This window comes from Amphibalanus amphitrite, unplaced genomic scaffold, assembly GCF_019059575.1.
Source record: "Amphibalanus amphitrite isolate SeventyFive unplaced genomic scaffold, NRLGWU_Aamphi_draft 000303F_arrow, whole genome shotgun sequence".
Classification (NCBI taxonomy): domain Eukaryota; kingdom Metazoa; phylum Arthropoda; class Thecostraca; order Balanomorpha; family Balanidae; genus Amphibalanus; species Amphibalanus amphitrite.
In genome coordinates, this window is record NW_024881798.1 from 492574 (window position 1) to 513921 (window position 21348).

At 49.7% G+C, this 21348-nt stretch overlaps 1 protein-coding gene across 28 annotated transcripts in view; it reads right to left on the reverse strand.

The window, feature by feature from the left end:
* The window catches only part of LOC122387930 (calcium-dependent secretion activator-like), an 85492-nt gene extending 73440 nt beyond the window's left edge, over positions 1-12052 (reverse strand). For 27 of the 28 annotated variants that reach the window (XM_043378613.1, XM_043378615.1, XM_043378610.1 and 24 more), the window contains exons 1-2: positions 11870-12028; positions 5460-5588 (exon numbers count right to left, since the gene is read on the reverse strand). In XM_043378613.1, coding sequence (XP_043234548.1) covers positions 5460-5587 — 128 coding nt within the window. In that variant the 5' untranslated portion in view covers position 5588; positions 11870-12028. Of the gene's footprint in view, positions 1-5459; positions 5589-11869 lie in introns of all 28 variants that reach the window. The other variant, XM_043378621.1, reaches the window with a different exon arrangement.
* Between the last annotated feature and the right edge of the window lie 9296 nt (positions 12053-21348).

A 21348-nucleotide genomic window follows, 5' to 3' on the forward strand; every position in this document is an offset into this window, starting at 1 on the left:
AGAAGGAGACTGCGCGTTGAGTAGTGCGGGACAGTATACCAGTGCAGGTCTGAAGGTATTGCGGCACAGTCTACCACTCAAGGTATTTCGACCGGGCGGAAAGGACGAGCCACGGCGATAGGATTTTTCCCCTGAAAATGAGGAAAACTGAAGATGGGAGAAGAATCGAGACATACTGAGAGACTTAAAATAGTTAAATTTGTCTCGAAACTTCAAAAAGCCCGCAAAGACCCTGTAACAATGCGTAAATATATCACAAGAAGCTGATCAATCATCAGAAAAAGATGAACCAGCTTAACTGAAAGATTTGTTTTTTTTTTAGCTTTACCGAAGTAGATTGAAACTACATATATAGAGTTGTTCCACTATCTATATGTTTCAAACTAGACGCTAAACGTTAAGTATTCCAACTTCCAACAAACATTGATGGAAACACAGTCACAGAATGGCGCACAAAGTCGCTTGCAAGGCCCTATGTCGCTTGGTTGCTCGGTTGCTGCCAATGCAGAGGCTAATAAATCGTTAAAACTTAATTATTGCATTCTGAATTATTATTCCATCCACGTTGTTAGACATTATGAGCACCAAAACAGCGTGACACATAAATTACAAAAATAGATTACAATTTCTACCGACCTATACGAGCTTGCAGTTTAGTATCGTAATTTTGCACACCGGTCAATAGCGCCGTGTTGAACCACGGCCCGAGTAGGGCGTCTGAATTTCGTAATATCGCTCGCGGTGGTCGGTTCACTGCCGAGCCGTCGTAAAGCGCGGCACCGACGCACACACGACACCGATTCGGGCCGGTAACGGCAGTGGCGGTGTGCGAGCACCAGCTCATTACCGAAACCAGCGCGGGGAGCTGTCACACCGGAGAAATACGAACAACGCTAATGAAACACTCACGGAGCTCAGCTTGCAGGTTGTTTGCAAAACGCCCAGCGGGTGCTCCAAACGGGTTATCGTACTGAACGCCCCATAGACACCCCGTAGCGCATGGATTATGTATCACCTCACCCCGTCAATGCCAGACAAAAGGACGGGCTTCGGCGCCAACCATGACGAACACAGTGGGCCAATATGGGACATATTGGACGACTGGCGCGGATCGATGACAAGTAACAACAGCGCTACCTGGCAGCGACAAATGGGCTTTGCATAGTGTGAGGTTGAAAATATTTCATGGAGTCTATCGAGACCGTAACGTTTTACCAGGCGCCACTTTTTATTTTAACTAAATTAATGCCATCGAACTCTCTAAAGATCACAACATACATTTAACAGAACACGCGTAACTGGCAACAAGCACACCCCTTTGAGTACTCCCACTGTCCGCCCGGTCTGCCCTCAGTGGATGGTGGTCCGCTCAGTCTACCCGCAGTGGACGGTGGTCCCTCGGACCGTGGTCCCCCCGGTCCGCTAGCAGGGGGCGGTGTGTCTAGGCCCTAGGGCGTTGTTGTACCCGCTCGGTCTGCCCGCAGTGGGCGGTGGTCCGCCTAGTCCGTGGTCCCCCCGGTCCGCCCGCAGGGGGCGGTGTGTGTCGGGCGGTGCTGCGCCGCTCTCTCCTGGGACCGCAGTACCAGATCGATGACACTCGGCATGGCGCATTAGCCACATTATGACTGCCGGCGGCGAAAAGAACGCAAGAAAATCCATAAATAGCCGCGCCGACGACGCAGAATCGTCCCGCCATTAGTGGTCGACGCTATTGCCGGCCACCCGGTTAAAGGGACTATCCCACCTTCTAAAATGTTGTTAAAACCAGTTAAATTGTGCCCGACTTTATAGATTGGATGACCAGGAACACGGTTCTGGCATTTATTTTTCATTAAACATCTTAGGCTTCCCATATTCCAAACACAAACTTTCAAATATGTGACGTCACAGCCCAAAATTACCTCCTTCCCCAGGCCACATTACTGTCATAAAGCTGATTCTTTTTACTCTGTAGGCACCACAACAAAGTTCAGACCAAGTTTTAAGCGATTTGTTAACGAACAAACCCATTTAAATCAGAATGACTAAACGAGGTGACGTCACACTAACGGTCGCTCCATGTTGAAGATAGGGCCTTGTACAAGGCCCATTTTCAAATGAAGGGAACGAATTTCTTCAACACCAAGAGGCCGCGGGGGTTGCAACCTAGATAGATAGTGGTTTCTGAACCTCGCCGCAAACTTGGCTATCTCAACTCAAACCCCATGTTAAAGGTGGGATAGTCCCTTTAAGTAGATATCGAGTGCGGACTGCGGGGGTTCTTCAGAGGAGGGGAGATGTAGTCGCTCATGAACCAGGCATTGCTTTCATCTTCTTGCCCACCACCGTCACGACCAAAGACCTGCTGATCTATAATCTTGACTCCTTTTAACTCTGTTTCATCCTGAGCTTAGACCTCCTAGCGTTGCATTCTTGTCGGGTGTCTGCCGATCCTTGACTGCCGACCTATAACCTATCCCTGCCCCACTGTCCTGCAGTGCCGTCAGCGCGGGAGGGGACCGTCGCGCGGCGTCTGGGACGGCGCCGGTGCCGGTGACGGTTCGCGCGCCGTCGTGACGGCTGTTGGCCGCCGGAAGGGCGTCTTTGTTTGGTGCGGCCGTGCCGGTGCGCCGCCGTCCGACGGTTAATCATACCGATCAATATCCGAGCGGCGAGCCACGGCCGCCGGCCGGGCTGGCCGTCCGCCCCCGCCCCCGTCCCCGCCCCGGGCCGTCACCCACGGTGTTTGCCACTGACCTCAGCCCTTGCCGCAGCCAACAGCAGTATGAGTGGGGCACCAGGGACGGCGGATAGAGGTCAAAGGGAGCATGAAGAACATCGCACAGGTCCATCCATAAAGCATGTATCAGAGCATGACTTCTGTAATGCTGAATACCTACACACAGCCCTATACCGAGAAAGCAAGGCCCATTGCATTGACCTCGGTATACAGAGGTCTATGATCAGAGGCATTATCAACAACCAATCAATTTACCGGTAATAAAATTCTGTTACGTTGGCCAGTGTGTCACTTTAAGTGCCCACACAGTGGCAATTTGTGCTATGTGTTCACACATTTTGAGCCTTCAGAAGGGCGAGCTTAAAACCAAGAGGCCGGACCCAGGCCCCTGGGATCGGCCGTGGAGTAGACACCGCATATGGATAGATAGCGGCTACGGTCGCCATTCGTAAAACATTTTGCATTTCCATTATCAAACATTCGTCCTTTAATCCTAGGTCATAGTTACGTCAGTAATCAATAGATTGCAATGATGCGTGAGGAAGCTTATGACGCACTTGTTTCTCAGACAAAGAAGATGCTAAATGTTCAGTGTTTCAATGACGTCATGCGGATCAAAACTCGGTCCGTTCGCATGCCTGCATTTGAGTCACCGGAGTCGCTCCCACAGTCTTTGCATGCAACCATTCAGTTGGTTGGGAGGATCAGTCGGTAAGAGCAGTTACAGTCAGTGCCTGCCAAGAGGTGGGAGCTGCAGCACCTGCATCACGCGAGGCTCTGATACATGCCTTATGGGCTCGTTTTCACCTATCACAATCGGCCTGTAATTTCTGTAATCATGTGTTATAACAATGCTCTTTTTCATGGAACGAGCCCAAACCGCAATAGGGTCCCTGTATCTTTCCCTGGAGACACTTAAGCAAGATTTAAACGGATCGCCACCTTCTAAGTAGAAACATAAGCGATCATGTTACCTCCAAGCAAATGCTCTATTAGTTTGAGTAATCCAATGGAAGCCTTGTCACATACATCACCGATGCGTGACCAATATATGTGCCAGACTATCCATGTCCAGTGTCGGGTCGCCATGGCGTGCTGGACGTGGCGACCTCACCGGTAGCAGGAACCGGCCGGTCGCCGCCGGGGCCGGGGTCGGCGCCACTAATTAATTAGCGCGGCCGGCCGGCAGACACGCCGCCACCGGCGTGCACCAATTCGCCGCCGCTGGCCGCACCAGGGTCGGCCGACAAACAGCTTATTCATGAGTCGGCCCGGTGTAGGAGTGGGCGGACGGGCCAGGGATTGTGACCCGGAGCGATCGATTGGACACGCCGTGACCCAGCGGCCCACCGGCGCTGACCCGCTCTGTTGACACACACTGCTGACTTGCTCACAGGAAGATGAGATGGATTGCTCTCCCGGAGGCTGATGTATAAGCAGGGAGCAGACACTCGTCCCAGTGCCATTACAGCCACAAGCGCTGACGTGGAGGAAGGGACCAGATCGCGGGGGCGGATATACTCCGGGAAGGAGGGCCCTCGGGGAATGATGGATGAGTCGCTGTAAATGGACGGGCGAATGTTGTCCAAATGATGACAGATTCCTAGGGCTTCTAGATCACTCGCCCTGTATTTTGATGAATATTGATGACACTGCTAAGCAGTGATGATATGATATACGGGTGGAATGATTGGATAGTGAACAAATGCAGGTCGGAGCGTTCCATTCCATCTCGAAGAACATTAATTCATGACGTCTTATTTCCGGGGACAGCTCATCTAGATTTACCATAAGTCTTTTATTTAAAAAATGTTTAGGCGTGTATCATATTATTTAAAAAATCAAGGTTTGTGCTGTGCCCAATCTTCAAGATTAAATTTAGGAAAGTTGAGAGCTGAATCAGCTAAATTGTCGTTCCTCTAAGGTTGATAAGGCTCCTCTCTGCAGCTGATCAATGGATGTTTGTTTGTTTAAGTCCCTCCTGAAGTCTGACCTATGCCGATTTTACAGAATGAAGTTTGCTTTTTTGGCCAGTCCCTTCGTCTTGACAACTCTCACAACTGTCTGAGCCTAATCTCGCGGGTGATTTTTACAGCGCCTGATGACCGGATCCTGCGTGAGGGCAGCCTTTTGCGGCTGCTGATCCCTCAATTGTGGCTGATATCTGGCCTCGTCCCGGGGCAGCCGGCTGGCCCTGCCCGGGTCTTTATTGAGCTGTGGCCGACACGGCGGAATACAGAGCGGGCCGCTCTCGCAGCACACTCGGCATAGTAACTCACGCCCGGCCCCGGTTGGCCACGATAACCCAGAAACATGATAACTCGGAGTCGGCCGGCAGCCAACCGCGCTAACTCGGGATGAAAAGTGCCGCGATGGGCTAGGGTGGAGGCAGAATTTGTGATTTATCAGTCGAATTTGATACCAGAAAAACCCGCGCGAAAGCAGCATAAAAAGTAGCAAGTGGTACTGGTCAGGAAATAGGAATCCGTCAGATGCCTCCGGAATCCAGAATGTGCTCGTGCATTTTGCAAGGTGGAAGTTATGTCAGAACACTCTGAATGTCGCAATGGTTATTAAGGTAAGCAATAATAAAATACCAAAACGTTCAAACCATTCAAAAACTTTTCCTTTGACCGAATACATTTCTTGAGACATGGCAGTTTATGAAAGCAGCAACGCAGAGCACCTGTGTCCATAGGGAGGCAAGACCCCCACCGGCCGTCATCGGGCAGTCACTGACCTGGCGCCCCGACTCAGCGAGTTGGTGTTGGGGGTGACCTCGAGCGCCGAGGCGGCCGTGGCCACCATGGGCTTCTCCTGCTCCTCCTCCTCCTCCTCCTCCTCCTCCGAGGAGCTGGGGTCGATCATCCTGCGGCGACACGGTCAGCTAGGTCAGCGGCTCCCGCGGTAAGCGCGAGTCAGCCCAGTCAGCAAGGTCTCCTGATGAGTCACAGTCAGCAGCGTAGATCAGTCAGGGTGCCCAATTCGTGCCTAGAGCCCGACGCGACACATAACAGAAAAGTCTCCTGGTTATTGATGGTCAATAGGTCAACAGATACCTTGGAGGACAGTGATAATCTACATAAATATCAGTAGCTAAATGTACGCCTGCTAGTATGAGAGCCAGCTCATGTAACCAATCACCAGAACAGGCTATCAAGCCATTCATGCCCCTATATTTAGCACCTTTGATGCAAATACCTGAGAAACGCTGTTGTTTTAGTGAAGCAGAATATAAGTATATTGAGCATTGATAGAACAAGAGATGGACCATGTGAGCGGAGCTGGTAGGGCTTCTGTACTGCTACGGTTACGGGGAACGGCTCCGGGTCAGAAGAGTTCGGCATGGTTGCCACAGGTCACTGGGGATTACACCGAGCTCATAGGCCGACTGCCAAATAGTTCAAATACGCAGAGTGCGCCTTTATGACAGGCTGGTCCCAACTTTACAGAGGTCCTGGTAGCCATCCAATCATTTCATATTAGCAGTATGCATATGAATGAACGGCCAGCAAACCTTAGAAATGTCACGCGAGGACCATTGTCAGTGAAAAATAAAATTGTAAGGCGCCACTGACTAAAAACGGGAGCAGAAAAACCACTGACCGTTGACGTAAATCATGCCAAAATTGTTTAACTTCATTCGGTCATTCAAAAAGTATTGTCGTCTTAGTTGATTTTGCACCAAAGCTGGTTCTACGTAAAACCAACGATTCATTGAAAGCTTGATTAGTCTTTTTCAATGCCTCCTACTACATTTCATCAATTAATTTGCAATGGTCATATTGACAGCGTCAGGAGTCTTCGATGTGGCATTCAATTTCAAAGTGTTCCAATTGTCCTGTTTCTGAATAGCAAAATTAATTCATAAATGAAATGGTTGCGTGAAGAACTTAAAAAAAAAACGTCAAAGCACCGCACTGTTGACTGTATAAAGCATAAAACCTTTGACAAAAACCCAGTTTTCTGCTTAGCCAACGGTTCATCCAAGATTGAAGCGCCAAACTTTGAAAAGAGTTCAGCAGCGCTGCCGTCTAAAAAAGCTTTCCACGTCAGCCGTCAGCGAACTCTACTGATCCCAGTGGTGGGGTTATACCCCACAGCTGATAACATCGCCTGTGGAGCGGAAAACAGCCATCTTGTGGCTGAAACTCGATGGGGAGCGCTGGTTTAGTGTGGTAGAAAAGTGCAGTGGAACTGCAAGTAGGCGTGTGTGTTCATAAGTGACGCAGATTATTTGGGCACTCTATTACATGGACGCGACAGAGTGCCCAAATGAATACAGGGCAAGCAGGATTTCCGCCTAAGTTGCCGAGGTCCTGCCGTCACTAGATGAATACGCTCGATGTTGTGTCTTCAAATTGAGCTTCCGGGTTCATATAGATATCAGCAAAGAGAGCAAAGGTGTTCTCAAGCTTCTGAGTTAGGCTGCGGAATACACACCACGTTTGGATAGTTAGCGACTGCGGTGGCAATTCGTATAGCAGTTTGCATCTCCACTATTACCGTGGAGTATGCAGTACTGAAAGTTTGCTGTGGAAGCCTCATATGTCACCGTGCCAGCCTCGCAGCCTGGTAGTATACTAGCATCTAGCCGCGATTATTCCTCGTAAGGCGACGGCGGCGGTTGTAAGCGTGCCGTCTGTTGACTGAAGGTCGACGCTGGCCCGGCTCTCTGCCCGGCTTCTAACCGACAGGAGAAGCCCCGGCACCGCTGCCGACGCCTCGCCGCCGCGCCGGACTGTAGCCACGGCAGGCGCGCTCGCTCGCCCGGCTGTGCTCGACGCAGTCGTCCACGGACACACTCAGTCGTCGGCCGTCGCGCCGTCTATTTCCGTGGTCGGGCTGACTTGATTTGTTCCAGCGTCGCCGCTCGATATCAGGTCGATGCAGCCGTCCGCCGCCGCCGCTCCGCTGGGGAGGACACGCGCCTGCGAAAACAGCCCGCCCGCCGGCCGGCCGGCCAGCCGTGCCCGACGGACGAGGCAGGTAACGACAGCGGTCGGCGGCTCTTCGACAGGCGCGACGGCGGTCTGGGGACGGCCCCTGGCCCGGAGTTCCTGGAAGCCAGCTCTGAATCAGCCCGTCAGCACCGACCCCGCCTGACGACGGCACATCGGCCGCACCAAGGAGCGTGGCCCGGCTCTCAATCGAGCGTCAAGCAGCCACTTCGGAGGCTTCTTCTCCGGCCGATGGCGTGTCAGAGTGGCCGTCGTGGAATTTGATTTAAAATTCGCATCGACTGCAGATCATGATTTAAAGGCTCTAGCTGACGATTGATTGGGCTGACTCAGCGTGCGTTCGACTGGCGCGCAGCGTCACTAAGCTCAGAGCGGATGGCACGGAGTCAGCAGGAAACTCTGCGCCCGCTCCCTCACAAAATATTCTCTGCAGCAACACGCCGCTGTCCTGACTCGGCTCGACTGGTGCCACCCGTGCCGACCATGACCCAGAGACGGTCGGCGGCACCAACGTCAGAGCGTTCTGTTCCCAGAAGAGCGTCTATTCCGCGGCGATATTGCCCGCCGTTATTGACGACACTCGGTGCTGCCATATAGTCCTGCCGGCTGCCATATAGCCGGCCGCCGGCGACAAACAAAGCACCCCGTTTCTCAAACAGAAGGCGGCAACGCGCCCCGCCGCGGTCGTGCTGGTCCGGATTGCATACTGGGGAGATATTGGCCAGGAAAGGAATGTGGCCGGCACACATGGGACGCGACGGTCCAAATGTTCACAAAGGTTCCATGCCACAGTCCTAATCGGGAAAGGCACGGCCGGCACGGGCTTTACTCCTGACACCGGGCACCCTGATCGGGATAGGTAAGGGGTTAAATATGCCTTTCAGATCCATCCATCCATCCATCCACCCCAAATGTATGTTAAATGCTTAAATGCGTTTAAATTAAAAATATCAAAACAAAAGCTTGTCTTAAATAAAAGGAGTTTAAAGCTGGAGTTGTCTTGATACCCATTGGAAGTTTTTTTTTTTTTGTTTTTTCGACGTGCATGCATGCCATTGCATATCAAGCATCCAATTTTGTAGGTATGCTTCTCATACGAACAGGATGAAGAATATTATACAAATAACTAAGCGTTGAACGACAGTCTTGTGTCCGTGTAGAAATAAGCTGTCACGGTAATTTTAAATGCGATGGGTAGGTACCAAAATATCTCAATGGCATCATTATGCCGTTTTCACAACGGTCACTTGGTACACAATTTCAAACTTTTCGTTCTTGGGGCTTCCTTCTAGGAACTGAGAGCTGGAGCCAAAAAATGCTAAGGACACCAACCTCAATCAAGAAGAGTTCAAAGAGGGGCTTACCTTGCTGTATGCGACCGTACAGTGCTTCCGCATCCCTATTATGACAGAGCTGTACGGATTTCCCGGTGTGGCGGCGAAAGCCTCGGCACAGCACAACAAGCTCTGTTCAACTGTCATGTTTGACCTCGTTGCCGATATATTTGGTGACCTTGAGTACGGCTGCAAGGTGGCACAAGCCAACGTCCAGCGAACGGGCTGCGAGGTCATTCGTAGAATGACCTCGCAGAACTCCGTGTGGACTCCGTGTGAACTCCGTGTGGACGTAGCTCTCAGGGCGATTGTTCACGGAATGTAGCACAGACTATCTGTAAGAATCTTGGCACAGACCAAGAACAATTGCAGTGTATCCGTGATTCCGTAGCCGTAATGTTTGTCCCATTATGTCCAGTAATTAACATTTAACTTCAACTCACAGTACCATTTATAACGATGGATAAAGTGCCAGCTTTATAACACTATACAAACTTTTGTGATGAATGAATGAGATAGGTATGAAGGTACTTGACAGTAGATAGCAGATAAAAGGTTGTTGTATAATTGCACTCTCTTAACCCGCGCCCCGTAGGGGGGGGGGGGGGCCGAAACGGCCCCCCCTGTCCTTTTCGGACGATATCTCCTAAACGGCTGAAGCTATCGCCACCAAACTTTCAGGACCCCTCCGGGCATCGATTTTACACATTGTGACCAAAAATTTTTCCAGAGGCTATGATAGGTTGGCCACAAATGACGTCAGAATGACGTCATGTTCTGTCATTTTCGACCGAAAAAAGACCTTTGCGAGAAGACATGTCAGGACTACAGCTTTGAAGATACAGAAAAATGATCAGACATAAAAGGTGTAGAATTGACCGGGCTACAAAACTGCTATCTCGAATTTTTAAAATTCTTGAGTTTTGACCCCCAAAAATCAAAAAAGCATTTTTTTGGATATATTCGCCAAAAAATCCAAAAAAGTTTTTTGAGTTTCGAAAAACCCGGAATATATGTGATAGTGCCTACCGTCTTCTATCTACATACCAAATTTCAGATCGATACCTCGTTTTTTGGCCAAGTTATAGTGAAAAAAACCGTTCAAAAATGATGACGTCAAATTTTCAAACTTAATTTTTGGCAATTCTAGAACTCGTAGAGCAAAACGAAGACCACCATTAGACTCCCCGTGACAAGCTGCATCGAATCGATACCCATTTTATACAAAAATATCAACTTTGAAATTTGACCTAATTTGACCTGACCTTGACCTGACCTTCACCAAAACGTGACCTAGGCTGGCCCCAAAGGCTGCCTAACCCACATAATCGCATTTGTCATGTAAAATGGACCATAAAACATGTAGGTATCACACGACACATTCATATTGTGACCCCCGGTGACCTGACCTCGCTGTGACCTGACCTGGTATCAGTGACCTCAGATAGCAAAGTATGTGTTTGACGAACAATGTACCATCGATGGTTTTCAATAAATTACCAATTTACTCGCTTTCACAGCACATTTCTTGAATTGCCTGTGAACGGTTAAAATCTGACCTTTGACCTGACCTGTGACGTCATCGGTTTGACCTAGGTCAATGAAATTTGGTCACAAGGTAGTTCCCGGGTGGGGCTATCGAACGCCGTTTGAATTTTGAAAATCGGCCGGTAACTTTCCGAGATCTTAGGGGGGGGGGCCGAAACGGCCCCCCCCCCCCCTACGGGTGGTAGGGTCCGCCGGTAGCCCTACGGGGCGCGGGTTAAAGCAGTTCAGACCAAAAAGTACTTGATTAAACCGATAAGACTTGACGTTTGGCGTTCCAACAACACGTTCTCGCGCATTACGGATCCATAGTTCACATCCGGTACGGCTATTCGCGAATTAGAGGCAGGTAATGTGCTTATGACTGACACATACACTACCGATTTTGATCTGCTCACCACGAAAAAAGAGACGAAAATGTCAGTGACCCGACATTTGGTAATTCATCAATATATGCAACGTTCAGGTAGAGAGGGAGGAATGGCGCCGAAAAACACATTATGCTGATTAAGGTGAACTTTTTCCATGCAGCTCCGTCACATATGTAAGCCAAATCATGGAATTTTAGATAAATATAAATCAGCTATATTTCGTTGATGTATATAAATGTATATAATTATATACAAAAGAAAAAAAATAAGCAGACTTGAGGCTGGTTCCTCCAGCATCGAATGCGGTAAGCAATTCGATGCAATTGCATGCAATGCAAAGCAATTCGGCAACAACTGAATACCGACATAGGTATGTAAATTTGATCAGAAACTGCTGTTTTGTGATTGAGTTGTGAATGCAGCGTGGACTGACGCCAAATGCTCAGTTTATATTAAAAGCAGCTGGTTTGGGGAGGCTGACCAGTTACCCCACAGGTATAAAATTGTGAGAAACGAAGACCGTAAGAGGTAGATATTTCTTTTTTCCTTCAGACGTTAAGTTGAACATTAAACAGGTCTGCTATTTACCCATGTACCCTTTGACTGTCATTCTTCACGTCCGGTATAAGGGCATAGGTAAGGTCATATCTTCTTACATTCTATGTGAGCAATGTATTTGTTGACTTTTCAGCCCGTATCGGTAGCCACGCAGCGGCACGCTACGGTATCAGGTCCACCGATAACACAAAGAGGTGCAAGTTCAGCTGTGCCCAGCCTCGCCTGGCGAGGCCAACACCCACCATCCCCACCCATAGAGACACAGGCGGGCTCAGCCGGGCGGTATACAGGTGCGGCGCGCCTGTCCGTCACCGACGGACCGTCCCACATCTGATCGAGCCGCGGGCGCACCCGGCGGCGGGCGTCCCCTCCGTCCCTCACCTGGCTGCGGTGTGGGGTCGGCCGGCTCGCAGGCCGCTCTGCTCCTCCTCCTGCACGGACGGACGGCTCTGTCACACTGACCACCACTGGGACGGAGCTCACACGGCCGGCGGTGGGACGCAGCGGGGCCCCGCCGGCTGGCTGCGCGTCTCGCTGACTGGCGCGCCCGCGTCGGCACCGCCGCGCGCGCCGTCGACCCAAGATGGCCGACCGACGCGCCGATCGATGGCCGCCGAGCGCCGGCCTTGGCGGCACCGAGATAAGCGGAGCTGGGCTGCAAATGGGGGTGGCGCTGAGCTGGGCTGAGGCTAAGGCTAAACTGGGGCTGAGATGGGCGTGGGTGGCGCAGGGGCTAACTCTAGCTAGGATCGGCTGCAGCTATAGCTAGGGCTAGGCCGAACTGGGGCTGGGCTGAGCTGGGACTGAGGCAGGGCTGAGCTGGGGTGGCGCAGGGGCAGAGGCGGACTGAACTGGAGCACTGAACTGAACTGAGCTGGGACTGGGCTGAGCGGGGGTGCGGGGGTGCCCTTGGCTGAGGTTGACTATACTCGTATGGGGGAGGGGGGGGGAGGCTACGGCTATGGTTTTGGCCGATAATATGCAGTCTGGTAGGGCTGTAAAAGGGCTGAGTTAGGACGGAAATAAGGCCGAACTTAGTTTAAGACTCAGCAGGAGCTGCGGTTGGTTTGGTTCGAGGCTAAAGCAGGGCGAGGTGGCTGAGCTCAGCTTCATTAGCTTGACCTGTTATCGATACACCAGGGACAATATTGTCGGGACTCGCCTTTTGAATGAACCGCGGATCCGTGGATGTTTTCGCTATGCTAAGCTGTAGCTGGGGCTGCGATGGACTGGACTTGGCTGGGGTCGCTAGGCTGTTTTAGGGGCTGGGGTTGAGTGCTGAAAATACTTCCGAGTGAAGGCGATACCCTAAATGTTGGCAAAATGGCACCCTCCCCTCAACCCACCCCCTGTTCCCCTCCCCCCAATGAATATCCGTATTCTGTTTCAAATATTTCAAATTGTGTTGCCTACGCAATTGCTCGTTTTGTAATTGTGTGCCTCGTTGGGCGGAACGTAGGGCATATCAGCAGTTTATTACTCGCAATCATGCATTTTGACCACCACCATTGGTAACTAGAACTAACTTGTATTTAAACAGAACCGCTTATTGGACATTAGCATGAAAGTGTGTCGTATTTTCCCGGAACCATGCATTTCTGAAAAGCGACGAAAGGCTCGAAGAATTCCATGTACGTGAAAAATCACGCATTTGACGCTGAATTTGCAAACCGCATCCGCCCGGAGCGGGTAGATAAGGCTGACCGATGCCGCTCTCTCGGTCGGGTCAGACGGTTCACACGGTCACTGCATGGCCAGGACTGATTGATGGTCCAATACTCATCACCCGAGTTCACACTATGGGCCGCATTTATAGCCGACCGTTCCCGGCTGCGGGCCGAGAGGAGCGCGCTCCCAGTCACTCAGTATTTGCATGATTAGATGGTGGTTCTTATGCATCGGATGACATAGCCAGCACTGAACGGGGAAAACCGAGTTGTTTACAAAAATCAACTACATCGAGGACGGGTGATTCAATTGCATTATTTACAGACCTCCTGTTGAGATATAGGCTTAAAATAAAACGCCCGGTCAGCCGTACGCATAGGTAGTGGTACCCAGGTATGGACATTTATGCTAGGTGATAAGCATTCGAGCGCACGAGGTAACTAGTTTCCTTTGTGATTCCGAAATTAATTTGATCTAATGGGCATATGCCACTTAGTTTCACATCTCTTAATAAATGTCTTGTAGATATCAGCGCCTTCCCGTTTTAATCGCAACAATGCCAAATCAAGCTGTGAACCGTCCACGGGCGTCACTGCCCAGCTCGGCTTTGGCGACGCCGTCCGAACGAGAACGGAGGAAACCTCTGTCTTCGATTTCAGGATGACAGGAGGCGACAGACGAAAGTGGCTACCCGCGGCCAGCGCGGGCCCGACGTCACTGGACAATGTCCGCCGGCCGCGACAGTCACCGGCGATTGGGACAGTCGGTAGTGTTACCCAACAGTCGGCGACAGAGACCAACAGTCAGCGACAGTGACCGACAATCGGCAATGGTCAGTGATGGTCTGCAACGGTCACTAATTTTGCCGATGGTCACGGGGTCGCAGCAATCAATATGCGACGTGATATGTGATACGGTGTTTTGCAGTCTACAGGTAGGTTGATTAGAGATATTCGGGTATGCGAAAGGCCAAAGCCACTGGATCAATGAGCATTACACAATGCATGCACTTACGTTTACAATGCACCAATGTAAACATTGTTTTTCGCTCCTTCCTCGCATGACAACACAGTTTGAAATCCTTGAACTTTTTTAAAATAATAAATACAAATATTGGTTAAGTTTGACGCTGACTTTGCCAACCAGTCAGTTCAAACCACGGTTATACACCGGCTTCCAGCAGCTATATGTATTGTGCAGTTTTGGTGCAGTTGCTAATTGCCGGCCACGCATTCGTTAAAGCTCTCGATTAGTGGTAGCCTGTCCCCAAGCTTTCTTGGAGCAAAAGGTCGATGGTGTAAACTTGGTGTAAACCATCGAATGACAGCTGGCAGGACTAAATAAGGTGTCGAGGATGTGGTCCTGCAGCGGTTCCAGTCGTCCATCCAGTGTAACTATGCATGTAAGCTATTCCCCATTCCTTTCATACGCTCATAAACCTCTGTTTGAGAGATAGTCCAGTAAACTTTTGGTCCATCTATAGACAATAGCCGTTTTCACGACGGGCTATCCGGTGAGTGCACCTAATTTAACAAAATCTGCACCTAATCTCTTTTACAGCAAATATCTTTATTTTATGAATTGATTTCAGTGTTTTAATCGATGAAACTCTAATAATATGACAAAGCAGGCATATAAGCAAATAGTGCAACCCTAGCTGATAGCTACTAAGAGACACACTGAAACTGATTTGACCAAATCTGCACCTGATCTGCACCAGATGAGCACCACATGTGTACCAGATGGCCGTCGTGAAAACGGCTAGTAGCAAATTTGAAGTACAAATGTTACATTGAAGAAAGGAGTATTAAGCCCGCAGCTAAGCAATCGGAGAGAGAGAGAGAGAGAGAGAGAGAGAGAGAGAGAGAGAGAGAGAGAGAGAGAGAGAGAGAGAGAGAGAGACAGAGAGAGAGAGAGAGAGAGAGAGAGAGAGAGAGAGAGAGAGAGAGAGAGAGAGAGAGAGAGAGAGAGAGAGAGAGAGAGATCCCAGTATTCACCGAATGCGAAATGTGAATGACTGAGCAATGCTCCTGCAAAACGAAACATTGTATACAGTATCTGGAAAGATCAATCAGGGAACGCTGCCGGCTTATCAGACATCTGCAAATAACGCATTCAATCAGGGGACGACAGCAAGCCAATGCTATGGCGATGCGAATGAGCTATTTCACTCAAACATGCGAGAGGAAATGTGTTCCCAGGAGAGGAGCACATCACGTCGAGATTATCCTGTCTGAGCCGCATATGGTGTAGATCAATTTCCTCTACGACTCCGAGTGCAGATAAAATAAAAACAAAATTTCATATACAGCAAGACAGCAGCAAAAAGGCGAGAGCTAGATACATGTTTAGAGTTTCGATATTACATTCATGTGAGACATTAGCAAACAGATATTTGTTGGACTTTGTCTATGGCTGGATCCAAAAACGTCAATGCCGATAAATCAGTTTTATAAAAAGTTAGTTTACAAATATGTTGCCGTGTGCGAGTAGCGTTGAAATTAGGCTGGCAACGAGGACAAGCAGCCGGAAAGACCGGGAAGGTTGGCTCTGCGACTGTCACAACTCACAACAGCCGCGAAACCAGCCACACACACCAGCAGACAGGAAGGCAGCAGCACCAGCAGTAGTAGGAGCAGCAGCAGCCACAGGCCACAGCCCGCAGGTACAGATGCAGCAGCAGCGGGGAGAGAGCAGGTAACCTTGGAAGGTAGCCAGCAGCAGCAGCAGAAGAAGCAGCGGAAGCAGTCGGTAGGCAGGGAGGCAGCAGCAGCAGCAACGGACGGAAGGCAGGCGACCAACAGGCAGGTGGGCAGCACCATCACCATCTTTGGCCGCCGCAGCGCCCACCGCTGCCCTAGTCCTCGCCGGCCTTGGTGCGGCTGTTATCGGCCGCCGTCCGGCTGATTGCGGCTTAGGAAGACGAAGGAGCGTGGCTCCGTGGCGGCTGATAGTACACGATGACCGGATTTGCACCGACCAACACCGCCAGCCGACCTTATTCTGGAAACGGTGTCCGCGCCGCCACATGCCATCGCGCGCCTGGGGAGACGATAAGTCGCGTCCTCCCACACAACACAGAGCGGCGGCATCCTGCCTGATGCGCAGACCTGCAGCTTTCGCGTCTGGGATGTCCCGAGGGCCGTCGCCGGCCGGGCCGGACGGGCCCCGGTCGTCTGATTACCATTGGGGACGTCTGTAGGCGTGTCACGTCATGTCTGTCCGAGCAGGGGCCGCTGATCGCTCCCCGGACGGGCGATGTGCCCGGCGCTGAGAATTACAACAGACAAACTCGATGTCGGACACAATAGACGGAAGAGCGTCTTAGCTCGATGGCTGGGTCAGTCTCGCTGGGCAACATGCCTTGCCGTCAACAATAATTTGATAAATATCCCTGCTTGTTTTCCGATATTCGGAGGTCACAATAAAATTTGAGGAATTGTTCGAAAACAATGAAATATTGCAGGGACAAACTACATACATAAACTAGAGGAGGCGATTCGCATCTATTATCCCGCGCCCTGGTGGGGTCTGTTTATAACGCGACCTGGTGGGGGGGGGGGCTATTTTTTGCCCCCCCCCTCGTATCTCCGAAACTACTGGACGGATCCGCAAAATTCAAACGGCATTCGAAAGGCCTGTCAAATTTGTCGAAGGAAACCAAATTTCATTGACCTCGGGGTCACCGATGACGTCACAGGTCAGGTCAAAGATGAAATGTTTCACCGTTCACGGGTCTTCTAGGGAATGCGCTATAACACCGAGGAAAACGCATTTTGTCGAGAATCAGCGATAGGGCGTCAGTTGCCTAGTAGATATGTTGCTATTAGAGGTCACTGACAATACCAGGTCACGTCACAGGTCAGGTCACCAAGGGTCACAGGTCAGGTCACATGAGCCCAACTTTACTAAGGTTGTGTGATGCATGTTTTATGGCCAATTTTTCATTTCCAACTCAATGGTGTTGGTTATAAGACTATCAGGTACGGCTTAGGTCACTTTCTGGTGAAGTTCAGGTCAAGGTCAGGTCAAGGTCAGGCCAAAAAAGGTCAAATTTTAAAGTTGATAGTTTTGCATAAAATGGGTATTGATTCGATGCAGCTCGTCACGGGGAGTCTAATGGTGGTCTTTGTTTTGCGCTACGGGGTCTAGAATTGCTAAAAATTGAGTTTGAAAATTTGACGTCATCAATTTTGAACAGTTTTTTCACTATAACTTCGCCAAAAAAAGAGGTATCAATCTCAAATTTGGTATGTGGATGGAAGGCGGTAAGGACTATCACATATATTCCGGTTTTTGCTAAATTCAAAAAACTTTTTGGATTTTTCGATCATTATATCCAAAAAATTTATTTTTTGATTTTTGGGGGTCAAAATCCAAAAATTTCAAAAATCCAAGATAGCAGTTTTGTAGCCCTGTTAATTCTACAGCTTTTATGTCCTTATCATTTTTCTGTATTTGCAAAGCTATAGGCCTGACAGCTCTTCCCGCGAAACCCTTTTTTGGGTCGAAAACGGCAGAACATGACGTCACTCTGACGTCATTTCCGGCCAACCTATCATAGCCTTTGGAAAAATTTTTGGTCACCATGTGTAAAATTGATGTCCGGGAGGGTACTGAAAGTTTGGTGACGATCGGCGCAGCGGTTCTGGAGATATATCGAAAAGTCTGGAGGGGGGGGCAAAAAATAGCCCCCCCCCCCACCAGGTCGCGGGTTATTTGATCCCAAGCATCAATGGTAAAAGGCAAATCCGTTCAGCATGTTATACAACCACTACACAAGTTCAAAATAATGTTGTACTTACCTATGTTTTTATATTCGACAAACGAAGCGCAATGCTTCACCAAAGAATGAGACGCCTCCTCCAACGCCAACCATTAAAAGTTCCGGTCAGACTGTACCACGACGATTCCATCTATAACTGTCATGACCGTCTGTCGACGCAGAGGAGCCCGATGGCGGCCCGCCCACGCGCCCACTTCCGCGGCCTCTCTCGAGGGCTGTTACGAGAATTGCTCGGGCGTCTCCGCAGCGCAGGCCGAGCCGGGCAGACAAAGCAGCGCGCCGCCGAGAAGCACCTTCCGGGCACCGCTAAAAGAGGCCCGCCGCCAGCCAAGGTGGGCGATGCTATTTCGCGCTGAGAGATTTTCGAATAGCTACATTCAGTCATGCATGTTATGTGTGGTGCGGTGGTTGCATCTTGTGGAATGCAATTAAAGAAAGTGCGATTATGCATCCGATATCCATAGGAATTTAAAAGCTATCACCATTTATTCATACTCAGACGACCATCTTTTTTCCTCCCCATTCAGATAATTGATTCTGCAGTGGTGTTTAGATAATTTAGGTCCACTGAGACCTTGTAAGAACTGTGGATGAGAGGACGAAGTGGAAAAATTGACCGAGTCGTCCATGCATCGGCTGGTGCGCCACAGTGGTGGGTCTGAATGCATATTCCTAATTCCGTTTTGACGGAAATGGGACGGGCCATGACTCCTTCTTTCAAAGTTCGAACCTTCGCTCCGGATCGCTGTGCCTCAGGTTTCCTCTTGTGCTAACTCTACCAGTTGCCGAGTTGAGGGCTGGGGTGACCGTCAGCTAGGACGGGGAAGTGTGATGGAAAGGATGGGTGTTACATGTGTGAGCTACGGTTGAATCATCGGGCATGTATATGAACCATGGGCGAGTGCATGGTAACCTAATCTATCAGATAGCATTCGAACAGATCAGTGTTGTGTGTACGTGAAACTTGCAGATGTGAAGAGAAAAGGCGAACTTCCCCTGAAAAGCGAACAAATGTATCTCACCAATGACTTACCTACTTATGTAGCGCGCTTGCCTTGAGAAACACTCTGTCCGTTTCATCCCACTTTAATTGTATAGCGGCCAACAGCTGGCACAGACGCACCCCCTCCCGATATCAACAGAGCACGGCCGTGCCCCCTCCCGATACCTATCGACACAGCACGGCCGTGCCCCTCCCGTTACATACCAACAGAGCACGGCCGTGCGCCTCTCCCGCTACCAATGCACAGTGGGCCAGGCGCATCAAAAAAGCGGAATTAAGTCGAAAATCAACTTCAGTGAAATTCCTGTAATTATGGGATAGAGTATTGTAAAAATGTCCAAAGTTTCCGAATAAGCAAGTTTCCTTTCCCCAATGTCAAGGCAGATAATGCTATAACGTCGCAAAGTAGGACTTACCGACTGGAGATGGAAATGACTGCTGTGTACCATATTCCGTTCCCCCGATTCAAAAGCTCTCAGCGTAAAATCATTAAAGTTATTCCGTACAAAATAGCTTTAAAAAAACAGCCGGTATTTCTGCGCATGTTTCTCGTACTCAAGTTCCTGGGAACTATTTCATGCTTACTAGTAGCGGTGGGGTTTACAGTGCCTGTTCGGAACCGTGGTAGTGCAACGACGCAATGAATTTATATAAGGATATAAAGAAAACGTCACCGAACAACACGAAGATATTTGCTGCCTGACTTTCCTCAAGGTGTATAGCTTGCTGCCCAATGCAAATATTTTGCGCATTTTTGCGCGAAATGGACAAAAAGGGTTTAACCCTCGCTGGCATACGCCGTTTTGCATCCCTCGACGGCACAGGGGGATGCGACCCTCCTCGCGTTTGGCCCCTAATTGAGCTAGAGCCTCGCGGAAAAAAACCATCGTGTAGGTCGTCACGAGACGAAGCCAACGGTACCCGGTTTTAAGGTCATAGGTCAAATGGTGACCTCTGAGGTCAGGTCAATGGCCGAAAGTCGGGACCTGTTAGAACGTCGTATATTGTGGCTGCTAAGGGGTTTTTTCGGGATGCTGATCACGAATATCATGTTAGTTTTGATCACAGATGATGTCTTCATGCATTTAGGCCAGGTCGGGTCAGCTCAGGTCAGGTCAACCAGTATGGGTCCTGCCGGGTATTCGTAGTAGGTGTCAAATCGCCTCTGACAGCTTCGTAACATGTTACGAAGGCACCAAAACTACTTCGTAAATGTTCAAATGGTTCCTAAATTCGAATTCAGCTCCAAAAACTAGCCCAGAAACATGTAAAACTCGAAAAAGTGAACCGAGGTCATCGAAGGTCAATGACCTGACCTGACCTTCAGGTGACCTTTACACCCACCCTAATGCATGGGACCAACATCATATCATATATTTGAACGCTTGAAACCACGAAAAGACTGCAAACGCGCGGCCAATGCGGCATAGTGCCCGCCTGTCCCAGGCATATGTGCAGCGCAGAAATTAAATAATGACGTCATAGGTCAGTGACCTAGCGTAACCAATCAAATTTGAAAATGGATATCGGATTCGGCTTAAGCATGATATTTTACCCTATTACGAATCATTTTTGGCACCGCAGCTGTGCTCATTGATTTAATTCCGCTTTTTTGAAGCGCCTGGCCCACTGTGCAATGGAGCACCGGAGCGCCACCTCCCGACACCAGTGCACAGTGGGCCGGGCGGCCGCCAGGAGCGCTGGAAATTATTTGCGCTCGAGTTATCGTTCAACTGACTGTGAAAACATTTCATTTACAACGTTTAGCGAGATACCACACCAATAAGATGTAAATTCAAGACTTCTAATACCATGCATGCATGCATGTTGCAATTTGCATACACTGCACTTAGTTTACTGAGGAGTTCAAAAGGCGTCATTCCTGGTAAGATTTTAACACACTTCCCGGCACTCACAGTTTCTCCATTAATGACCGACACATGAATTGGTCAAGGATACAATCTTCTCTCTCTCTCTCTCTCTCTCTCTCTCTCTCTCTCTCTCTCTCTCTCTCTCTCTCTCTCTCTCTCTCTCTCTCTCTCTCTCTCTCTCTCTGTCTCTCTGTCTGTCTCTCTGTCTCTCTGTCTCTCTGTCTCTCTGTCTCTCTGTCTCTCTGTCTCTCTGTCTCTCTGTCTCTCTGCCTCTCTGTCTCTCTGTCTCTCTGTCTCTCTGTCTCTCTGTCTCTCTGTCTCTCTGTCTCTCTGTCTCTCTGTCTCTCTGTCTCTCTGTCTCTCCCCTGCCTGTTGTAGGATATAGAACCCCTCATATTGAAGGATATATTTCTTAAACTAGCAGGGAAAAGCATACAAAATCGACTACGGTTGGAAAGTGTAACACTAGCCCAATCTTTTTATACCGTCAAAATTAGGTGCCCGAAGTTACATTTTTATAAACGTATAATTT